We start from the raw sequence: 21,579 nt of genomic DNA, 5'->3' as shown, positions 1-21,579 counted from the left end.
ATGCCTCCTGGTGAGAAGCTGGCGACTAACTGCCTAATGACAAACAGACACACTATGAAGAGTGCCATTTTCTGGGATGTGATGCCAAGTAGTCTGGTAAAAAATATCCCTGAAGATATCAATCTTTATAATCCCCGCTGTGAGAACCGTAAATCCAACAAAGGTATTATTTCCATGAGCTATTTTACTACGCTGTCAACAGAGTCAAACGTTAGTGATAAGATGAATGATAAAATAGAAAGGATTTGGAAGGAAGCAGTCATATTCTAATCGAGGTACTGTCCACATATTTCCCGGGAGGAATTGAGGAAAATCACGAAAACCCTCAGTCAGAATAGACGCTGTCCCTGCCGAGAATCGCCGAGCACCTTCCGCATACGAGTCAACAGCTAAGATAACAGTAATCTGTCAAGTTATGTTGATATCACTGTCGTCAGCGGGTCTCAGCAAATACCCACCGATCGTATGTCCTGAAGCAATGCTTAACGATTAGTGACGTATTCCATAAATGATTTAAAATGTTCATGTTCCGTGCACACAAACTTCCGATTCTTCCTGGTCGATAGCCGTCAGTTGAATCTTGATGCCCAGTTCCTGTGGGAAACAGAACTGGCAGCTGACAACCTTACTCCGCCCCTGTCCCTATACCTGCAGCTGCCTCCACAGTAGAGGGGATCAGGGTAAGGTTCATTCTCCCCCTCCGCCGACCACATTATGAAGCACTTCGGAGAGAGTTTATCGGCCACGGACGGCATCAGTCTCCAGAGTACTATTGTCTGGTGCGGGACACCATGTAGTCTGGTAGAAGTTTACCGACATTGGAGGAACGTTCAAGGTCGAAGAGAAAGCCAAGGAGGAAACTAACAATAAGCTAGAAAGTTCTGCTTGGTTGTAGCGGTAGCGCTGTTGACTTGTATTCGCGAGGTAACCTGTTGGAATCCCGGCGAGGACACGGACTGTTCTGGCTCATATTTCTTGTGGTTTTCTTACTTCCTCAAGGCAAATGCCCTGATACTACCTTCATTAGGCTACAACAGCTCCTTCCAAATCCTTTCCAACTCATCATTCTCCATTCTTCCTACCATACTGCCCTGTGTAGCCTAAATACTGACAGCATTGTAAAGTAACCCACAGGTCAACCGTGAGTTCCTCCGGAATCAGACTACACGGTGTCACATCGCAGAAGAACGTATTATTTATATTCACTGGCTCGAGAAACTCAAATCAAATATAGCATATCTCTGTTTACATCATGAGACGTGGTAGGTTCATGAACCGACGGCCAGGGTTCAAACTTCGTAGAGGCGTTCAGTCTCCAGAGTCCACAATGATTTTGCAGCTTACCCCACCTCTTGTTCGGTGCAACCGGAAGTAAAATGGCGCAAGCACGAGGGCGATTATTACCTCCAATTACTGCTGAAGTAAAAAATCTATAGATCTTTACTTACACGCCACCTCTGCACTTTCATGCAGTGGTACTTGCGCACAAGAACTACGTTTACTTCTTAGATCAGCATTAATCGCTTCACCCATCGTAGATTGCGGTTTATCTAAATAATATTTTTAAAAATTCCGACCTCACAGAATAAACATTGCTCTACGTTAAAAAGATCAACGTATTAATGTTGGCAAGGAACTAAAAGCCGTTTGTTATGAGAATTATACTGACTTCATTGGTCTGAATCGTTCTTGAGAAACAAACAGATGCTCAGCTTCTCAAGAAACAGACATTTCATTGCCGTGTTCACAACAGCACGCCACTGGCCTCTATCCTAAGCCAGATGAGTCCAGTCCGCATCATCCTGTCCCATTCCCTTAAGATTCATTGTAATAGAACCCTCCCACCTACATACTCCAAGTGGCCTCTTTCCTTCACGTGATCCTACCAAATTCGGTAGGATTTTTTATTCTCATTCATGCATGTTACATGGCCTACCTATCTCATCCTTTTTTTAAGATCGTTATTTAACGACGTTGTCAGCATCGAGACTATGTAGGGTCGATGATATGATGATTAACGATATGACGCAGGTGGTGGAATGAGAATTGGCTGGGGTAACCGAAGTACTCGGAGAGAACCTGCTCAGTACCACTTTCTCCGCCACAAATCCTACATAACCTGACCTGGGATTGAAACCGGGCCACTGCGGTTGGGCTTCTCATTCTTCTCCATTTGATATCTGGCGAGGAGTGTGCAAGTTATGAAGTACCTCATTATGTAATTGTCTCCAGCCTCCCGGTAGATCCCCCTCTCAGACGCAAACACATATCCTCAGCACCACACTCTCAGACATCCGTAGTCTATATGAGATCCACAAGAATCATGTGAGATTATATCGAAAAGTTCCCGGACTGTTACTGTTGCAAAAACCTCGATGGAAGAAGATGAGAGGGGAGGCCAAGGTCACATTTCCGCAAGTCTATTGCATCAGTCTGCCACATGACAACGCGCTATGAACACGCTTTGTTTTTACAAGAGTTCTTTTTGAACTTCGTGTTTCGTTTTGCTTGCGATGGTTGGCAAACTCGAGAAACGTGTCTGCACTAAGTTTTGCATGACGTTCGGTAAATCCACTACCGAAACCCTCGAAATGCTTGGTGAGGCTTTTGGAGAACATTCTTTAAGCCGAGCAGCGGTTTCTGAATGGCATTCACGTTTCACGGCCTCTCGAGTGTCAGTTGAAGATGACAAATGTTCAGGGCGACCAAGAACTAGCAACATGATAGAAAATGTTGAAAAAATTCGATATCTCGTCCATGAAGACTGCAACCGAACAATCAATGAGATTGCAGACACCGTTTGGACCTGTTATGGAGTTTGCCAGAAAATCTGAACATGCGCCCGATTTCCGCGAAGTTTGCTCCCCGACTCTCGATAAATGATCAAAAGCAGCGGCACATGACCGTGTGTCTTGGGCTATAAGAGAAGGCTAACGAGGACCCAACTTTTGTCTCTAGGATTATAACGGGCGATGGAAGTTCGATTTACAGTCACGATCCAGAAACAAAGCAATAATCGTCACAGAGGAAGAGCTCACAATCACCAAAAAGAAAAAAAAGGAGCGGCAGGCCCGCAGTTCAACAAGGAGCATTCCCACTGTTTTCTTCGACGCGAAGGGCACTGCTCACCGCGAGCATTACGTCAACTCCGACTTTGACTGCGACATTCTGAGACGCTTAAGAGAAAATGTGTGACAAAAAAGACCGGAACTTTGGCGCAACAACAACTGGTTCCTTCATCATGACAACGCGCCCGCCCACACGTCCCTGAAAACCACAAAGTTTGTGACTAACAACAACATGGTTATCGTTGCCTATCCGCTACCTCAGGTTTCTTCCTCTCCTGTGGAGAGGGGGGGTGAGGGTGAAGTTCCCCCCCCCCTTGGCACTACAGCCCCAGTGGGCCTAGGCCTACCTCCATGAACTTCTCCGTTCACTTCGGTTTTTCTCGATCTAACACATTCGGTTGGGCGGGTGATCAGCTCGTCGCAAGGCCTCTACCTGTACACAGACACAGAAAAACGCACACACACAAACTAAACATCCATGCCCTGAGTGGGATTCGAACCCACGATCCGGGTTTCCAAGCGAGCGAAGACAGTACATGCCGGCTTAGACCGCTCGGCTACCGTGACCGGCGAGGGTGAAGTATGTTCAACATTGTGTAAGATCTGAGGCTTTCACGGCGGTGACTATGAAGAAAGCAGTCTTTTGGAATTTGGCACAGTGTATATGTGGTGTTAACCGACGTTTCGGAGGAACGTATCGCCTCCATCTTCAGGGTAGAAGAAAAAATATAAGAAATCTGCAAGCGAAGAGACCGTGAGAACCGGTAAAACCGAAACGTCGGTTAACACCATATATACACGGTGCCAAATTCCAAAAGACTGCTTTCTTCATGTTCAACATTATTTACAGTGGAAGCTGAGTCCATGAAAATTTATATTAACTGTATAACCTATACTCCACATAAATAAAGAACTGAATTATTATTATCATCATCATCATCACCGTTATTAGAGCCGGGATAGCTCAGTCGGTATTAGAGGCGGGCTATGGGGCTGGACGGCCGAGGAATTTGGGTTAAACTCTTGGCAGAGGCAGCGTCCAGACCGGCCCTGGTTTTCACCCAGCCACCTATCCAATGCGTGACGGGAGGGGGGGGGGCTCTTTCTCCGGGGGTTAAATGGCATCTAGCGCTGAGGTCAACACTAATGGAAATATTCCTCCATTCATCGCCGATCACAGTGGCCGCGCGGTCTAAGGCATGAACAGCCTTCGCCCGCTCGAGCACTGGGATCGTGGGTTCAAATCAAGTCCTGGATGTCTGTGTGCATTTATTTTGTGCCTATGTTGCTCTGTGTGTACGTAGCGCCCTTGTGACGGGCTGATCCCCCGTCAAAGGAGTCATACCGACTGTGTATACATTAAGAAACTGAAAAAGCGGCCGAGCTCCATAAGGGCTGTAGAGCCATAGATGAATGGGTGGGTGGTTGGATGGATACCTCCATTCATCACATGTTTTCATATCATGGTGCTTAATTAATTGAGCTCAAGTAAACGTCTGTTGTGCCTACAATGCATTGTTCCTAGGAGCGCCATATTGGGATATCACGTTGAATACACAGTGAAGACATGGGGACTTTTCTTCCGTAAGGTTGCCTACTTAAGATATGACGTCTGAATATGTTTTAAACAGATCACAGACTCTTCATGCGTTTCATTAACGGAAAGAAGACGTAAATACGCTATGCGAGTCCATTTCGTATCTGGGGAAATTCCGAGGCCCGCTACATAACCTCAATTCATGCCGGTCAGAGTACAAGCGAAGTAGCTGATGCTTGTCTTGCTCTTTAGCTCAAGGTCTGCTGTTGGCTGTTCCAGTTCACACTTAACATTTGGCATCAATCTTTGGACGGTGACAAATTAAACAAAATCTGAGTTGGTGGAATGACTAGCCTACACTTCTCTCCTCCACACGGCCCAGACCCATCTGGAGCCCACGCAACCTCCTGATTTCCCAGGGGTAAAGCGACTGGGGCGCGAAATCATTTACCCATTTCCAAGTAATGTAAAAGTTAAAAAATACGTGGTGTAATACCTCCATACGTTTTCGTGTCGTGGTGTTTAATTAAACATAGGGCAATTTCACCTCTAACCTCTACACCCATGCATAAATGGTGATTCCATTTCGGTATCCTGTACGGTCACTCTGACCGGAATATCCTAAGAACATTCCATTTATCAAACATTATTACGGCTTATGGCCATTAACCATGCTGACTTCTGCATTTCCATTCTGCTCCCGGTGATACAGAATGACAGAGGAGATTAAAAACTTGAAATGTGACAAGAACCAAGGTCGGGCTCATAAAGACCTATCTCACACACACAGTTTTAACTGTCAGAGGCGAAGGAATGAAAATGGCGCACTGGATCCTACCGGCCTCGAACCTGAGACCTTGGGCACTCAAGGTCAGCTTCCCCGATTTAGAGCTACATAAAATGTCGGAATTAAAGAAGTTTCGGCTCGGATACAGAGACCGGTTCTGGATCTGTTCGTGCTAAAATATGCCTTCAGAACAGAAATTTGTGACAGTAACGGTTTGGTGCCTATCAGCCGTTTGGCGTGTCCAGGGCCTGAACTTGACCACTCATCTCTACAGCCGAGACTAAGGATGTACTGAACGCCCCGTAAGTCTTCAATACATGGGCGTTAACCCTATGAAGCCTAAAGTTCATGTAACTACAACATGAGAGACACTCTGCATATGGGTTACAAAAACCAGCCGGTTAATATTGTTTAGAGAAATAGCAGCTGTTCATTGTGAGAAGCACAAGGAACATATAAATACACTCTTCGGGTAAAATGCAGAGTTTCTTTATGTTAAAGCAGGTACTGTATATCATCATCATCATCATCATCAAAACAGACTTTTTTGAGCCATAACCTTGCTTAGATGAGTCTGCCACATTTGTCTCGAATAGGGACATCCGGTTTTTACTTGTTTGGGCAAATATAATTTTTCTTTACAGAGCGCCTTGCGTTCAACCCGCAACCTGGAGGCCCAGGTCTCTGTATTTATGTCTCCCAAAGACCGGCTGGCCCAGTTATAACCCCGTCCACGACCTGCCTCCACAAAGGGGTAGAAGCCGGGAGAGCTGAGGCTGGACGACCGAGGGGTCAGAGTTCGAGTCCCGATAGGGTCAAGAACCTTTTCTTCTCCACGTCCTCAAAACGGACATGAGGTCTAGGCAACCTTCTATCCAAAGGGTACCGGGGGTAAAGCGGCCGGGGCCAAGGTCAAGAAAATGTGATCCATACAACCACTGCCCTATATGTTTTCATGGCGTAGTGCTGAATTAGTTAAGCACAGGAAAACCTGTTTTTACCTTCACTTGCATAAAGGGGCATATGTTTCCTACTGAGGTTTAAATCATGACTTATTAAGTACAGTGACAGCTTTACGTTTCATTCTTAAAATGTGATAGTACGTGTATGTAGTAAAATTGAGCGTGTCACTACAAGCACAGAATTCGGTGCCCCAGCCGAATGTGATGGGCTCCTACCGCATGCCTGGATAGGATTTATGAAATCTCTGTGTATTATTATTATTATTATTATTATTATTATTATTGGAGGGGGTGGGTTTCCCCATGCACCACGACAAGTGGTCTATTGTACGTCCCCCTGTGATATTCTATCAGTCTCTATACCCTACCGATACTGGTGCGTGCCATCAGTCTCGACTCAGCCAGCGAGTTCGGCCTCTACTGGCTCAGCGATATCTAGATGCTTCCCCCATCTACCAGAGGCGTTAGAGAATATTGTTGGGCGGGAAATGTCCTTATAATTTTGCTCAGAAGTCTCCTAGAGACATGAGGATCTTTTACGTGCCGTAAAGCTACGACACGGGACCCACGGCTTAAAGTCCCTCCCGAACGACTTGTTCCCTGGAATTTTCCGCTCTTAAAAATTCCACGACCTCCGCCGGGTTTGAACCCGAGTACCTTGAGTCATGAGGTGGGAACGTTACCCCTAGACTACGGAGGCCGCTAAATCTCTGTCTAAGTAAATGACGTATGTAGGAATTCATTGTACTCAAGACGTGAGAAAGACGCAGGCCTGTAGGCAACGTAATAAATCTGGCGAGTTCTCTCGCTTTTTAAGTGCACGGTCTTTTCAAATTCAGCATCGCTCATTCCTGTCACATTATCTCGAGAAGTGCAAGATTAACGGTAAGAGTTCACTCGACATAAAATACATGTCTGATTTCTCTCTGCAACGTTTATTCAACACATTTTTCTTTGCGATGAATATTTAGCGCGCTACGCCTGAAATGCGCACAAAGTTGCATGTAAACTGCCCACTACTGTCGCCCGATTTTAACTAAAATTGCAACATTTCCACTATGGAATTCTGAAGGGGAGTAAAGACAGGCATTTCCCCTTAGATTTATTATAAACTCAGAATTACTAACTTCACGGAGCTGAGCGTTCCTTGAGTAGCTGCCAGTTGTGCAGCCACTCAAGAACTTCCCAGCATTTTATGGAACCCGAAGGTTCGTTACCGTGTTCATTAGAGCCCCCCATTGGTCTCTATCCTGAGCCAGATCAGCCCAGCCTATCTCTCTAATACCCATTCTCATACTATCCACACACTTACCGCCTGGTGTATCTAGTGGTCTTTTTCCTTCTGGCTTTCCCACCAATATCCTATATACATCCCTCTTCTCCCTTATGCGTGCTACATGCCCTTGCCATCTCTTCCTCCTTGACTTGATCATTCTATTATACAGAGTGCGTCAATGAATCGGACGATTTTAAAAACGTTATGAACAGTAAACTATTGCATTTATTTGGTTTCAATACACACGAATATAGTGTAAACATAAAAGCATTTGGTTTTCCTCAATTAACTCACTGAAAACAGAAATCTATTTCCCAAAAATAACATCCGACATATGACCACCCTTCCGCTGTAGGTACTCGGTAAGTCTCTTCCTAAAGTCACTCATTACTCGTTGCGGCATCTCTATGGGAATTCGTTCAACTCCTGAAGTGTGTGGGGTGCTGGAGCTTTGAAAACTTGGGATTTCAGGTACCCCCCAGAGAAAAAATTACATGTGGAAAGATCAGGTGCCCTGGTTGGCCATATGCTGTCCCCATATCTGAGATAACATGGTTAGGAAACAGGTTATTCACAACTGCCATAGAAGCTCGTGCGGTGTGGCACATAGCTCCATCTTGCTGGAAAAACGTTTATTCGTTGACTGGAAGACGAGCAAGTGCAGGAGCTAAGAAGCTCTCCAAAATGTGAACGTAACGTGGTCCAGTCACAGTTACAGCCCTTTCCCACTCATCTTCAAAGAAGTACAGGTCAATAATTCCAAACGAAGATATCGCGCACCCTACTGTGTCTTCGGAACTGTGAAGTGGTCTCTCATATATTTCTTTGGGGTTTCTGGCTGACCAATAGTGGAAATTTTGCTTGTTAACAAACCCCACTCATCAATAAGTTGTTAATGTCATCTTGGTTTTGATTAATTAATTGCAAAAATTCTGGCAGAATTAGACTGTTTTCATAGTTGTGTTCGTGTAGTGCATGAGTAATTTGAATTTTATAGGGGTAGAAGTGGAGATCTTTGTGCAAAATCCGCCGAACGCTGGCTTCGGACAGTCCGAGTGACGTAGCGTGGTGACGCGCAGACCTGTGTGGACTTCGTTCAATGGCTTCTCTCACTGCAGCTACATTCTCGGGTGTACGTGCCGTTTTTACACTACCGCCTCTCCTCTTTAGTGTAGAACCAGAAGCCTCAAAGTTTTAAACCCAGGTCTTGATGACATGGGCAGACGGAACAGCACGGTTGCGATGAATACCAAACTCTCTTCGAATTTCATGCTGAGCGATCACGAAACTGTCACGGTATTTGTAAAATGCTTTCACAGCGAAAGCACCTCGTGCTCCAGTCCACGGCTCCATTGCATCTATAAGGCTTTGAATTAGGCTGCTGGCTGGCAGTAGTGGCATCCTCCCCGATCCAAATAATCCAGGAGAAAACACTGCTTCCAAATCGCCCGATTCATTGACGCATTCTGTACTTGGAGAAGAGTACAAATTATGAAGCTCCTCATTGTGTAGTTTTCTCCAACCTCCCGTCACTTAATCTCTCTTTGGTCCAACTATTCTCTACACCCTGTTCTCAAACACCTTCAGTATATATCTCTCCATTAAAGTCAGAAACAAAATTTCACAACCATACAGTACCACAGGCAAAATTATAGTTTTGTATATTCAAAATTTTATATTTTTAGACAGCAGACGAGAAGGCAAAAGGTTCTGGACTGAATGATAGCAAGCATTACCCATGTTCAATCTCTTCTTAATTCCCTCCTGAATGAGGTTCTGATGTTACTCTCGTTCCCAAATATCTGAACCGTGCCACATTTTCAGAGGCTCTGTTTCCTATCTTTATGTCATGATTTGTCCTGCATTTTGGTGACGAAACAGCAAAATATGCTTAGTTTTCTCTGTGTTTACTTCTAGACTAACCTCCTTACTAGGCCGCGCCATAGCTCAAGCGGTTAGTCGTTAGGTTCTCACCGCGGCGGCCCAGGTTCGATCCCGGGTGTGATCAAGTGGGATTTGTGGTGGACAAACTGGTGCTGGGGCGGGTTTTCTCCGAGTACTTCGGTTTCCCCTGCCAATCTTCATCCCACCAAATTCTCTATCATCATAATCACCCGGGGCAGGCTTCAATAGGCCAATCAGTGGCCGCCGTGCCGAGTGGACCCAGTTGGACTTCACCCCTTACTAAGCGAAATTAACCTCCTTACTAGCGTCAATTAAAGTCTGTGTGTTTTTCTTTATGGTATATCTATGTCATCTCTCAGTAGATTCACATCAACAGCACACGGGGGGGAAAAATTGCAATTTGCGAAATATTAATATCAAAAATTAAAATTGCTTTAAATATGGTGGGCACCTGTCTTCGATATAGAGATCTGCAACTGTTAGACGGTCCGTAGAAACAACTGTGAACGGCTTAAACGAAAGTTTGTGAAAGAAATTACGTCCCTACCGAACTCCACAGTATCAAACTTGTTAAAAGTTCGCTCGGCGATCTCCAGCACAGACATGTGACGGCACAACTTCCGGTACGAACCAATGAGCAGTCATCCTAAGCAAAATGTTACCACGCAGCTAGTCGCCGGTGGCATGAACACACGACCTCAAGCCTAACCCTCACTGCGATCACAGATGAACGTGACTAGCACCAACACCGGACACTTGAAGCACTCCGTTGTATTGCGGCTTGTGGTCCATTAATTAATTTGTTATCCCCCAATAAACGGCGAATGTGTCTCTGAACAGCATTACTAACATGGCCTTTAAAATGTGCGTGTGTGTGCTTTGGGTGAGGTAGGGTCTGAATTTGTCAATATTTACATTAATTTCAGACTTCGGAGGATTAAACGCAGATTTCAGTCGTTTATGAAATGCAACTCAGTTGACGCATGCGCATGGGCAAGTTACATAAAACAAAATGCACTTAAGTATTGCTTGGTTAAACAGCTTTTACAAATACGTCATACTTTGAGCGGACATCCTCGCGGAAGGAGGTCATGTTTCCTCCACGAAATCTCTGAAGGGCGGTTTTGGTTTTCGCGGTGCGCGGAAAATAATATCCAGTAACAAATGTCATGTCTTGTTTACACTTCAAAACGTAAAGTTTCGGAGACTGAATTCTGTGTCCGTCTTCAGTTAAATCTGCTCAGTTGACTAGTCCCTAGCTCTATCAAATGGGCCCGACTGACTAGATTTTACCTGAAGACGGAGGCAGAATCCAGTCTCCGAAACGTTGCGTTTTGAAGTATAAACAGGAAAGAGTTTTCAGATAAAGAAACGCCCGGAAACATATTATCTATGTTAATGCATCATCGTCACAAACTTTTATATTTAGTAATTTCCTAATGATGACGTAATGAAACACGCCACTATCTGCTGACGCAATATCAACGATGTCTCTTATCTGGCCTGCTGACGACATTACACGAACGCAGTGACGTGGAGTGGGAGTTGTAGTTTCTTGCGGCGATCTGATATGCTCGGCCTACAAAAGTGGCAGTGTCTCTCTCACATTGAACGCTTCATCTGCCTTATCATGCGTGCTAAATGGACATTGTACTGTGGAATTCCAGACGTAACTTGCTCAGTGATGTTCAGAATGAGAGTAGTGTTACGTGATTCCTACCCAAGAAGTGTCAGGAGACCAATGACCTTGCGTGTCAATGCGTCTGTCCAGTGCGTCCAAGACGCCTCTAGCCTACCCTCCTTCTCCTGCCACAGGCGATTTTTCGACGCCTTCAATAATCACCCTGCAACTCAGTGTTTGTTAAACAGAAGTCTTCCCACTGCTACATTCATATATGAGTATATCGTGACATGACGCGCGGCAGCCGAAATAGTTAAGTCAGAACAGACGTTCATTACTAGGCAACGACTCGGTAAACACATTCCCGCTGCAATGGATACGCAAGAAACAATCGAGTAACTGCCGTTGCTATGTGACGGCGCTGTAAACACGCCTTCCCAGCAATAGAGAGGCTGTTTTCTGCTTGGTCCGTGAAAAGTGGTTATGAAGAAGAGTTCAGTTGGAAAGATTTAGTTGGGTTTCGAGACTCAGCCGGCCAGGATATGAGCCTGGGAGCAGAGGAATTGCACTGAGAACAGTCTTAGTAATTGGCAGCTGCAGAATAATGACAGGAAAGGAATTAAGCTGTGAAAAGAAGACTTCAAGTGTGCTGCAGTAACAGTGAGATTGTTATAAATCCGTTGCGAGGATACGACTAGTGAAGACTGAGAACCCTAGTACGTGTGTAAGAGTGAACTGTAAAGTGTGTAGATCAGCGATAGCGCTGTAATTGCCTGTAGTCACGAGTTGTGTGGATAAGGTGTCAATAAATGCAATCATCCAATCCAAAACCCGCCCATAAGTCATAAGTCACGCACAACACTTCACAGTATGCTGTACATGACCATAACTTGGAAAAGTTACAGGAATACTTTGCCGTGGATTTTGGTGCGTCTCTTTGAATGTCTTCAAGTAGGAGCTCAAGAATCGCTGAACGTATTTCGACGAAATTTAATATTGGCGAGTTCTATTCTAATTTTGGTTACAATCAGGCAAAAATAATGTACTCGTAAAATTTACATGAAGCCCTGCAGGTGTCTCTGTGTGTATCTCTGCCCTAACTTGTTAAATATCCATCGCAGAGAAAAGTGTTTCCAACAAAAGTTGCAAGGAATAGCTGACAAATATTACAGGGCACGTATGTTTAATTTTCGTTTTGATGTGAACGGTAAACGGTTTATGCTGATATTCTGTCGCTTTCCTGTCAGCTGATCTGCAAGCAGGAATCTACAGAAACAACGTCCGTTACCACAAATTGGTATGACCTCATTTCAAACAGTTGTGCAGTGTTACGCTGTCTGAAATCTCTGAGACTCCGTCCTCTTGAGGTAATGGACAGATCGTCATGTCACTAAAAGTCACTATATTTAAATTTCAATGCATGGGGACAACCGAACTTAACCATGTTACAGATCCCGTTTGAATACACACAACTTTTCTTCGGAAGGGTTGCCTACTCAGGAGTATGACGCAACATCTGCGATGTTTTAAACAGACAATACTGTGTGCTCTGGATCGTAAATGAACTAATGTGAGCCAACCTGGATGTCACGAGGGTCACGAGGATATATCCTACCGTTTCTATCTTTTTCTGTTCTGTCATCCACCTTTCTCCACCACTTTTCTAAAATAAGGCACTTCCGGAATTAGACAACATCACTTTCCTCCTTGTTGTGTGTTACCTCGCGTTAACATGAAAGTCAGTTCCTCCTGCCGAAGGCGCCCCTGTACATGTCAACTGTACACAGTGTGCTTTTCCAATCTTTATACTGCAAATAAGCAAGCCGACAAATTCAGGTAATAATTAGGTCTGTAAACTGTAAGTTTATGTGCCTTATGTGAGGCAAAATTACAGTCTATCCGAAAACCCAAGGCTGTCTTATCGATTCGTGCATCTGTGACGGTTGAGAATTACTGTAGCTCGCTATTCAGTACTGTCTATGTATATCTGCAGCCATAGGACATCCGTGAAACTCCTTGCACGGGGGATCGGCCCGACGCAAGACCGCTACCTTCACGGGACAACATGAACACAGAATAAACGCACACAAACATCCATGCCTTGAGTGGGATTCGAACCAATGATCTCTGCGTTCGAGCGAGAGAAGACAGTTCACATGTTAGACCGCGCGGCCACTGTGATCCGCGCTATTACGTACACCAAACACTGATTTCTTCGACCCAAATTAAAGAGTTAATATTCCCGGAATGCTTAACAAAAAACTGTCAGAACCATCTTAGCTACAGGGCGGTTCATGCAGCCAGACGTCACAGTTGACCGGTATTCTGGAGCTATCGGGCTTAAACGTTTGCTAGGATGTCGATTATTTTAAATGAAGCCTTTCGTGAGTTTGCTGACTCTTCCCAGGCACACGCCTTTTTCACTTCATAATTCACAAGTAACCCTACCTTTCGGAATTGCATGTGTCTCGGGTGCAACGCTGTGTAGACTGTAGACAAGTACAGACTTTCAGAGCAAACTGCTGCTTTCATCTTCAGGGTAGAAGAGTTGGAGGCAGCAGGTTCCTCTGAAAGTCTGTACATATACTTCGGCTAAACACGTTTGACAGTATGCCAACCTTACGGACGAAATGCCCCGTGTGCCCAACGAGATTTTGGTTCTCCTGTAGCGGCGAAAATAACTTTCTAATGAAGCAACGATATTGTCCCTGTCTGATAAAGACCCAACTTCAGAAATATTTCGGGCACATACGAAACTTCACAAAAGCCACATCACACAACACAGATTTTTTATTTTTCAAGGTCATGAGAAACTCAGCTGTCTGGCGTAATTTAAATAGCTCAAACCGCATGGTTAATTAAAAAGGTAAAGCTATCCCCGTGAGAGGACATGGAGACCCATAGGGTTGTGAGACGTCGAGGCTCCCACATTTTCTCTAGATAATCTGCTCACAGATGGCGGTGAGGTTGTCAGCCTTACGCGCCGGCCGTCCTTTACCCCCCACGAATATTCCTGGTACTCATTTCTGTTAGAGGCTGAGTCGACCCCAGGGCCGTAGTGCGGCTGGAAGGATTAGGTAAATTGAAAAAAAAAATTCACGTCATCGGGACTCGAACCCGTGACTTTCCGGCTTGTAGCATAGTGCCTTAACCAACTACACTACCTCTACTGAGAATAATTTTCAAACTATATTTGCATTTTTTTCCGAAATTATTATCAAGCACTAAGTAAACAGCACATTTGTAGACGAAAGTACAGGTGAAAGGATAGTACTAAAATGGATCTGAGGGAAATAGGGATGCAGGGTGTGGAATGGATTCGTGACAAGTGGTGGGCTTTTGTGAACACGGCAATGAACTTCTGTGTCACCATGAATGGTGAACGTTTCGCTTTTCAAGTACAATAAGAACTGTCAGTTAAGTAAAGCACAAACACTGAGACTTCAGTTTCAGCTGATGCCAAGCAACTTACGATGTGTACTGCTCCTTTTCAATGACGTCAGGCATTTCGACGACCCACGAACTTGGAGATCGGGCCCAGAAAGGTTTCACAGGCGTCGCGTATTCATCAGCAGCCCTTCAGGTGAATGAGGAACATTCCGTTTGCACAGTGATCCTGGTATGTACGCATTTTTATAGTTTGATCATAACGTTCGAAATAGGGACTGGGAGGGCGGGAGGGTGGGTAGGTGGAGGAGTTTCAGGATGGGCCGGCGGGTTGAGGGGAGAGAGGCTAGTGGACTGACGCGGTTTCAATAGATAGCGCTACTGTGGAGGGGGAATGAAGGCAGTTCGATTTCAACCCAACAATGATGCAAGTGGTCAAAGTTCTTGCACTAATAGACATGGTGACCGGCAACACAGCTAATAATGAAATCGAAAGCATTAAAAGTAGGGGGGGAGGTATATAATTTTTAAAATTTGACCCGTCGCGTATGGTTCCTGACACGTTCCACTGTGACGGACTTCGCACCAGCTGGGACCGTGTCTACGTGAGGCGGACTTATGGGGGGGATGAGAATTACTGTCACCGTGTTCTGGGTTGTGGAGCCATTTAATTTATTTTCTGTTATTTGTTTAATGACGCTGTTAGTATCCAGTATGTTTAACGTTGAATGCTAGGATGACAGGCGAGTAACGAACTGCAAAGCATTTGGAAGGAAGGTATCATAGCCTCATGGAGGTACTATTTCGTCATTTGACTGGAAAGACTGAGGAGAATAACGAAAGACCTCACTCAGGATAGCCAGTGCCACCCGGTCCAGACTCGCATCAAACACCTACGTCTTAGCCGCTGCTTCAGCCCTCTCGGTGTGGACGGGTATGAACATTTTAGATGCACTTACTGGTAGTGTTCCACCCTGAAGAAGGAGGCAGCACGTCTGTATCGATACTTTGGTAGCCGTCTACCAAACTACTCAATGTTACATCCCAACATCTGTAGTGATCGTTGCAACTTCGAACCGCTTAGATGTGTGTTAATATCAAGTGAGGCAACGCTGTGCATAACATGGACCCATAATAGCGAGGTCACGCGTCTAAGTTAGCATATTATTTATGTTTTTAATTCTCTAAGATGTTGAGGAAGAAAGCGAGAGAGAGACTCGAGGGGCGGCGGTGCATCGAAATGTGTAATACTCATTAGCCTGGGTGTTCAAGGGGAGAAGTTCTGTATCCACGTCATTAGTCCATTCATGTTTCTACAGACAGGAAAGCAACGACAGACATAGCCTACGATCACTGTTCACTTTTGCGTCAAGCAGCCACCAGTGCGGGGATGCCGTGTAGAGCCACGTCACAACCCCCGGCATTACTGCCCGACATGCTACAAGAACAGGTACACTGTGCACTGTGTACACTGTTTATTTACTGCCTTGGTGAAATATATTAGCCCTTTAAAACAGCGGTATCTGTAACACTGCAAACTCTGCAATTTACCCAGGTAAGGGAAGAAGAGAAAAATGTAAAACTATCCCTGTAACAGGCCGTGGAGGCCCATAGGGTTGTGAGACGTCGAGGCTCCCACGTGTAGACAATCATCTCGCAGATGACCATGAGGTTGTCAGCCTTACGCGCCGTCCGCCCTTTACCCCCAGGATTGCTGAAATCTCCCTTATAACTACTTTGCACGGACCACGCAGAAAACAGCCTGTATTGTTAAGGAGGCGTGTTTACTGCTCTGTTTCCTAGCAATTGATGTCCCATTGTTGCGCGTTGGCTCCAGCGAGAATGAGTGTACCGAGTCATTGCCTAGCAATTGGTCTATGCGTCACAATATGATCGGAGAATACGGGCTGGATAGGGACCAGTGTCGGGCTGTTGAGAACACGGCAGTGAGCCTTCAGGTGCCATAAAATTCTGGAATTGTCTTGGCTGTCTAAGCAACTACTAGCTTCTAAAAAAAGGTGTAATCCATGGAGGTTTTTTATATAGGTTTGGCTTGTTTAACGACGCCATCAATAGTTGAAATTATATAGCGTCAAATGGTATGATTATTTATTCATCAGTGATCTGTCAGACGACAGGTCCACAGTCTCTTCCAAAACAGTTCCTCTACTTTATGCGATCTAGAGCTTTCTCTTTCAAATAAAAATATCCTCTTCTGCCCCCAAGGTCGTCCAGCATCTTCTTACGTCTTCTTCCTCGTCTTCTGTTCACTTCTATCCGCCCCTCTATCTTTCCTTCAATAACTTCTTTTAGAAGGCAGTTACCGCGTAAGATATGACCAATCCAATTAGCCTTCCGTTTTCTTATTTCGTGTGGGACATTCCTCTGCTCACTGACTCTAATTAACACTTCTTCATTTCTCACATAATCGGTCCAACTGATCTTCTCCATCCTTCTCCAACACCACATTTCGAAGCTTTCCAGGTGTTTCTGATCTACTGCCCTAAGTGTCCAAGTTTCAGCCCCATACAAAGCCATGCTCCAAATGTAGCATTTCATGTGTGTATAATTAATTGGATGTGAACGGAAATAGTCGCGGCCTATTTTAAGGTAAGCCGACTAACACGTATTTGTCTGGAGAGACTGAGAAGATACAGGAGTACTGGACCAAAATTTGAACCCGGTAATTCAGAATATGGCATTCACTCGACCGTGCGTTAAGTGCCAGATTATCTGGTATTTTCCAGTGGTACGAATGGACTCGTGGTAACTCTGGGGGCAAGAGAGCTATCCGGAATTATGGCGTCTGTTTGCCGAGTGATCAGCACAAAGTTTGCTGTTGCGTAATTATCCGCCATGCGTGCCGTTTGCATGAGTGAGTTATGCAGTTCATTTTACAGGCCATTAACCGTGACAGATACGAGTGGATAGTCAGCAGCGACCTGAGATTGCTAACACTTCAAATGGGGATGCAGTTAGGCTACAGAAAATATTGCGGTATTTTATGTTTTTTGTTTTCCTTGGCACTACAGCCCCAGTGGGCCTAGGCCTGCCTCCATGAACTTCTCCGTTCACTTCGGTTTTTCTCGATCTAACACATTCGGTTGGGCGGGTGATCAGCTCGTCGCAAGGCATCTACCTGTACACAAACACAGAAAAACGCACACACACAAACTAAACATCCATGCCCTGAGTGGGATTCGAACCCACGATCCCGGTTTCCAAGCGAGCGAAGACAGTACATGCCTTAGACCCTTCGGCTACCGTGACCGGGAGGTATTTTATGTTAGTGTTTGTCAATTTGTAGATTATATAGCGATGCCGTGAGGAAGTCAGACAATGCAGCGGCAAAATAAGAGAAAAGTGTGAATGGATGCCTCACTGTGAGGCCTGTCTTGATGCCTGCCTCGAGGAACTGATGGAAGCAACAAACAACCATAGTCAAGATAGATTCCCCCCCTCGAGATTCGAAATGAGCATCTTCAGAGTACAAGTCAGAAGCCTCAAGCTGCTTGCTCGGTCCGGTAAAATGACGCCGGCTTTCTTGGTCATGGGCTTCGTGGTTTCAATCAGTGTCTTCATTCAAGTCCCTCGCAGTACCTCACAAGGGATATTCATGAAATGTCATCCAGTCAATCAAAGCTCTACAGTCAGAGCTGCTGGCAGCACCGATACGTAACTTACAGCAGTAATTAATACAAGAAGTTCTAGGAAGAACTAATCGCCTTAGCTCCTTTGATAGGACACGGACAGCACAGAAAACGATGCTTCCAAAATTATTCTATTATTGGGTATATATTCATTGCCATGGGAACATGTTTACCGAGTCGTTGTGTAGTGACGATAGTGAGGATACATACGTATACAGGCCCACAGACAGAAAGATGATATCATAAGCCTCTTTTAATTTTCCTAAAAATAGGGAAAGTAGGCCAGAAGTGGGCAAAATTATACCAGGGAAGATGGAATTCAAGCACACGGGCTGACTGGAAAATTTTCCTTGATTCTGATTATTTCATATGTCAATTATAAAAGCAAAACTTTAGCAAAATGCGTATTTTCGAGCAGTACACGTAAATGATAAATTTTCTATTTAATGTAGTGAAAAAAAGGAAAGTTGTCCCTGTGCTTAACTAATTAAGCGCTAAGCCATGAAGGCGTATGGGGAAGTGGATATATAGATCCGCGTGTTGTTGACCTCGGCATTAGTTCGAGGTGAGTGGTCAGCAGCATGCCCCGGTAGCTTTGCCTCCGGGGAAAGAGCACCCGGTACCCACTGGATATGAGGCTGAGAGGGCCCCAGAGCTGGTCTGGATGACGTGGGGAAGAGAATTCTTGACCCTACCCGGTCTATTTAATATAAGAAAATACAGTTTATTTAATTTCTCTATTAAACTCCGTCGCAACACAACAACAAAACAATTGATGTTTAACCGTATTTTGCTACATGTTTCGGCTTTTTAGAAAGCCATCATCAGGCAAATATACAATTAATGTGTTCTTAAGCTATTGAATTGCATACTATATAATTAAGTGCAGTGTTGTATTTTCGACAACATACCATAATATAATAATATAAAAATAAGATACAATAAAAATTAAGATTTTAAAAGAGATAAGTTACATACTTAAGAACTATACATGTAATACGTCCTATTAAGATCATTTTAGTGAAAGTTTCATCCTTCAAGGCGTACCATTCACTGCTCAAATACTAAACAACCTGCTTCCATGGCCGAGATACAGGGCGCCCATATTATAAGGTAAGGTTATAAAACCACCATTTAAGATCATTTTAGTGAAAGTTTCATGTTCCTATCTCATATAATTTAAGAACAATGATGAATAAATCATTTTCGAGCAAAATTTAAATGGCCGGCTGAATATATTACCGCCGGAGAGACGGCCGCGGAATTTAAATCACCGCGCAAAAGGGTTAAGGTAGGTTTTTGCAATCGTAATGTTACATAATGCCGGTCACGGTAGCCCAGCGGTCTAAGGCATGCACTGTCTTCGCTCGCTCGGAAGCCGGGATCGTGGGTTCGAATCCCACTCAGAGCATGGATGTTAATTTGTGTGTGTGCGTTTTTCTGTGTTTGTCTACAGGTAGAGGCCTTGCGACGAGCTGATCACCCGCCCAAGGAGTCCTACCGAATGTGTAAGATCTAGAAAAACCGAAGTGAACGGAGTTCATGGAGGTAGGCCTAGGCCCACTGGGGCTGTAGTGCCAGGGGGGAAAAAATGTTACATAATAGTGTTTTTGCGGACATATGGCGTCAGTGTTCTTGCTTGTACACACGGATGAAGTGATTAGATGCTTGAAGGCCCTTTGGTATGCGCGCAGTATTGTCTGGTTTTGATATTATTTGACGGGTACCTCCATTTGCGTGAATTATGTCCGGTCTGATAGGCAAGCAGATTGCAAGTGGAAAGTTGCAGTTTTCTTAGTTGGCGCGAGTAGGTTAGCTCAAGCAGTAACTCTTCTGACTTGTATTCCGGAGATATACGGTTCGAGTCTCAGCCGAGACGCCGTCTGTCCTGACAGTACGAGTAAATTAATGCTTTCCCTGAGTGCCCCAAAGGATATGGCGGGATAAGTACCTGTAGTTAGGGCACTACAGCTTCCTATCATGTCCTTTCCTAACTCGCTATCGCATTCATCTTATCTTTCGGCGCTACATTGCAGCCTGGGCTACTGACAACGTCGCAAATGAGCTATAAATAATTAAGTAAGTAAATGCTTTTCTTAAGATATGGTAAACGATTCCAAGTTTTCTAGTTAAAATTTAAACTCTCTGCTTTCTAATTTACCCAAATTGTTTATTTTTATTTCGAAGAATGAAATAAAAATTCCATTTGTTTTTCAGTTTAATTGGTACGGCGGGAGGGGAGACGTACGGCTGAGGGCGCTTGACGTATATTTCCATATAAATAAGGAAACAGGTTAACTCTGAACTTCAGTTCTAGGTCTCCAGGACAGCACTAAAATATCTGGCGCCGTACTGTCTGGGTCTGAAGAGCAGGGGACATTTGGAAAGGAAAAAGCGATGAATACTTATCTCTTGAACAATGGTAATGCCACCTGTAGGGGTTGTTTCTTGACTTATAGACAGATTTTGTATTGGATAATTGCATTTACTGACACCTTATTCACACAACTCGCGACTACTCGTACATGCAAGACAGCGCTATCGCTATTTTACACACATTACAGTTCACCGTTACAAACGCACTAGGGTTCTCAGTCTTCACTAGTCATATCCTGGCAACGGAGTAACAACAGTCTCACTGCCACTTCAAATCGCACATGAAGTCTCCTTTTCATAGTCTAATTCTTTGTTCTGCAACTGCCAATTCCGAAGACTCGACTCAATTCTATACTGCTCCTGCCTGCTTCGGAACTCTTATTTAGAACTGTGCACGGATCGTGCAGAAAACACAACTTTGAAATTGTTGGGAATGAGTGTTCACAGCGCCGCTCCATAGCAACGGAAGTTACTCGATTGTTACTTGCGTATTCGTTGCCTCGGGAATCTGTTTACCAAGTCATTGTCTAGCAATGAACGTGTATTCTGACTTCGCTATTCCAAGTTTCGGGCGTCATGTCACAGTAATTATACGTACCACCAGCTTTGAAATTAAAGATATATCAATTATCCCACACGGTGTATTTGTGTTTTTGTATGATAGAATGAACAACCACTATTTTGCCCTGAGCAGCCTTAATCGGCGAATAGTTGTAGTGAAGACGAAACCTGTTTCCTCGGAAGCCCGAACTGACTCTTTAGAATTACATATTCAGGTGGACAGAAGAGAGGGCGCTGCCTAGGAACCTTCAAAGCAGGAACATTTTTTTTATACTCCCGTCTTAAAATGCAACGTCATTCACTACTCCCACCCCCACCCCCACTTTCTCTTTCCTCTCTCTAGCGGTCTTCAGGGACCAATTCTTTCAAGGTTCTCGATGGATTTCCTCGGCCGTAGAGCAAATACTGAGTTTGTACCCAAATTCCACGTTGCACCGCATGCTTAATGT

At 44.6% G+C, this 21,579-nt stretch overlaps 1 protein-coding gene across 3 annotated transcripts in view; it reads right to left on the bottom strand.

Moving 5' to 3' along the window:
* The window catches only part of LOC111872108 (phosphoenolpyruvate carboxykinase [GTP]), a 177,024-nt gene that overhangs the window by 30,424 nt on the left and 125,021 nt on the right, over nt 1-21,579 (bottom strand). Inside the window, exon 1 of one of the 3 annotated variants that reach the window (XM_023865680.1) lies at nt 14,629-14,770. The exons of the other annotated variants lie outside the window; for them this stretch is intronic. Within the exon in view, the coding sequence (XP_023721448.1) occupies nt 14,629-14,663 (35 nt within the window). The 5' untranslated portion in view covers nt 14,664-14,770. Of the gene's footprint in view, nt 1-14,628; nt 14,771-21,579 lie in introns of those variants that run through there. 3 annotated transcript variants of the gene reach the window in all.

Source organism: Cryptotermes secundus, unplaced genomic scaffold (assembly GCF_002891405.2).
Source record: "Cryptotermes secundus unplaced genomic scaffold, Csec_1.0 scaffold417, whole genome shotgun sequence".
NCBI classification, from domain to species: domain Eukaryota; kingdom Metazoa; phylum Arthropoda; class Insecta; order Blattodea; family Kalotermitidae; genus Cryptotermes; species Cryptotermes secundus.
The sequence above is the reverse complement of the archived record's forward strand: the minus strand, read 5'-3'. Positions and strand labels throughout refer to the sequence as shown.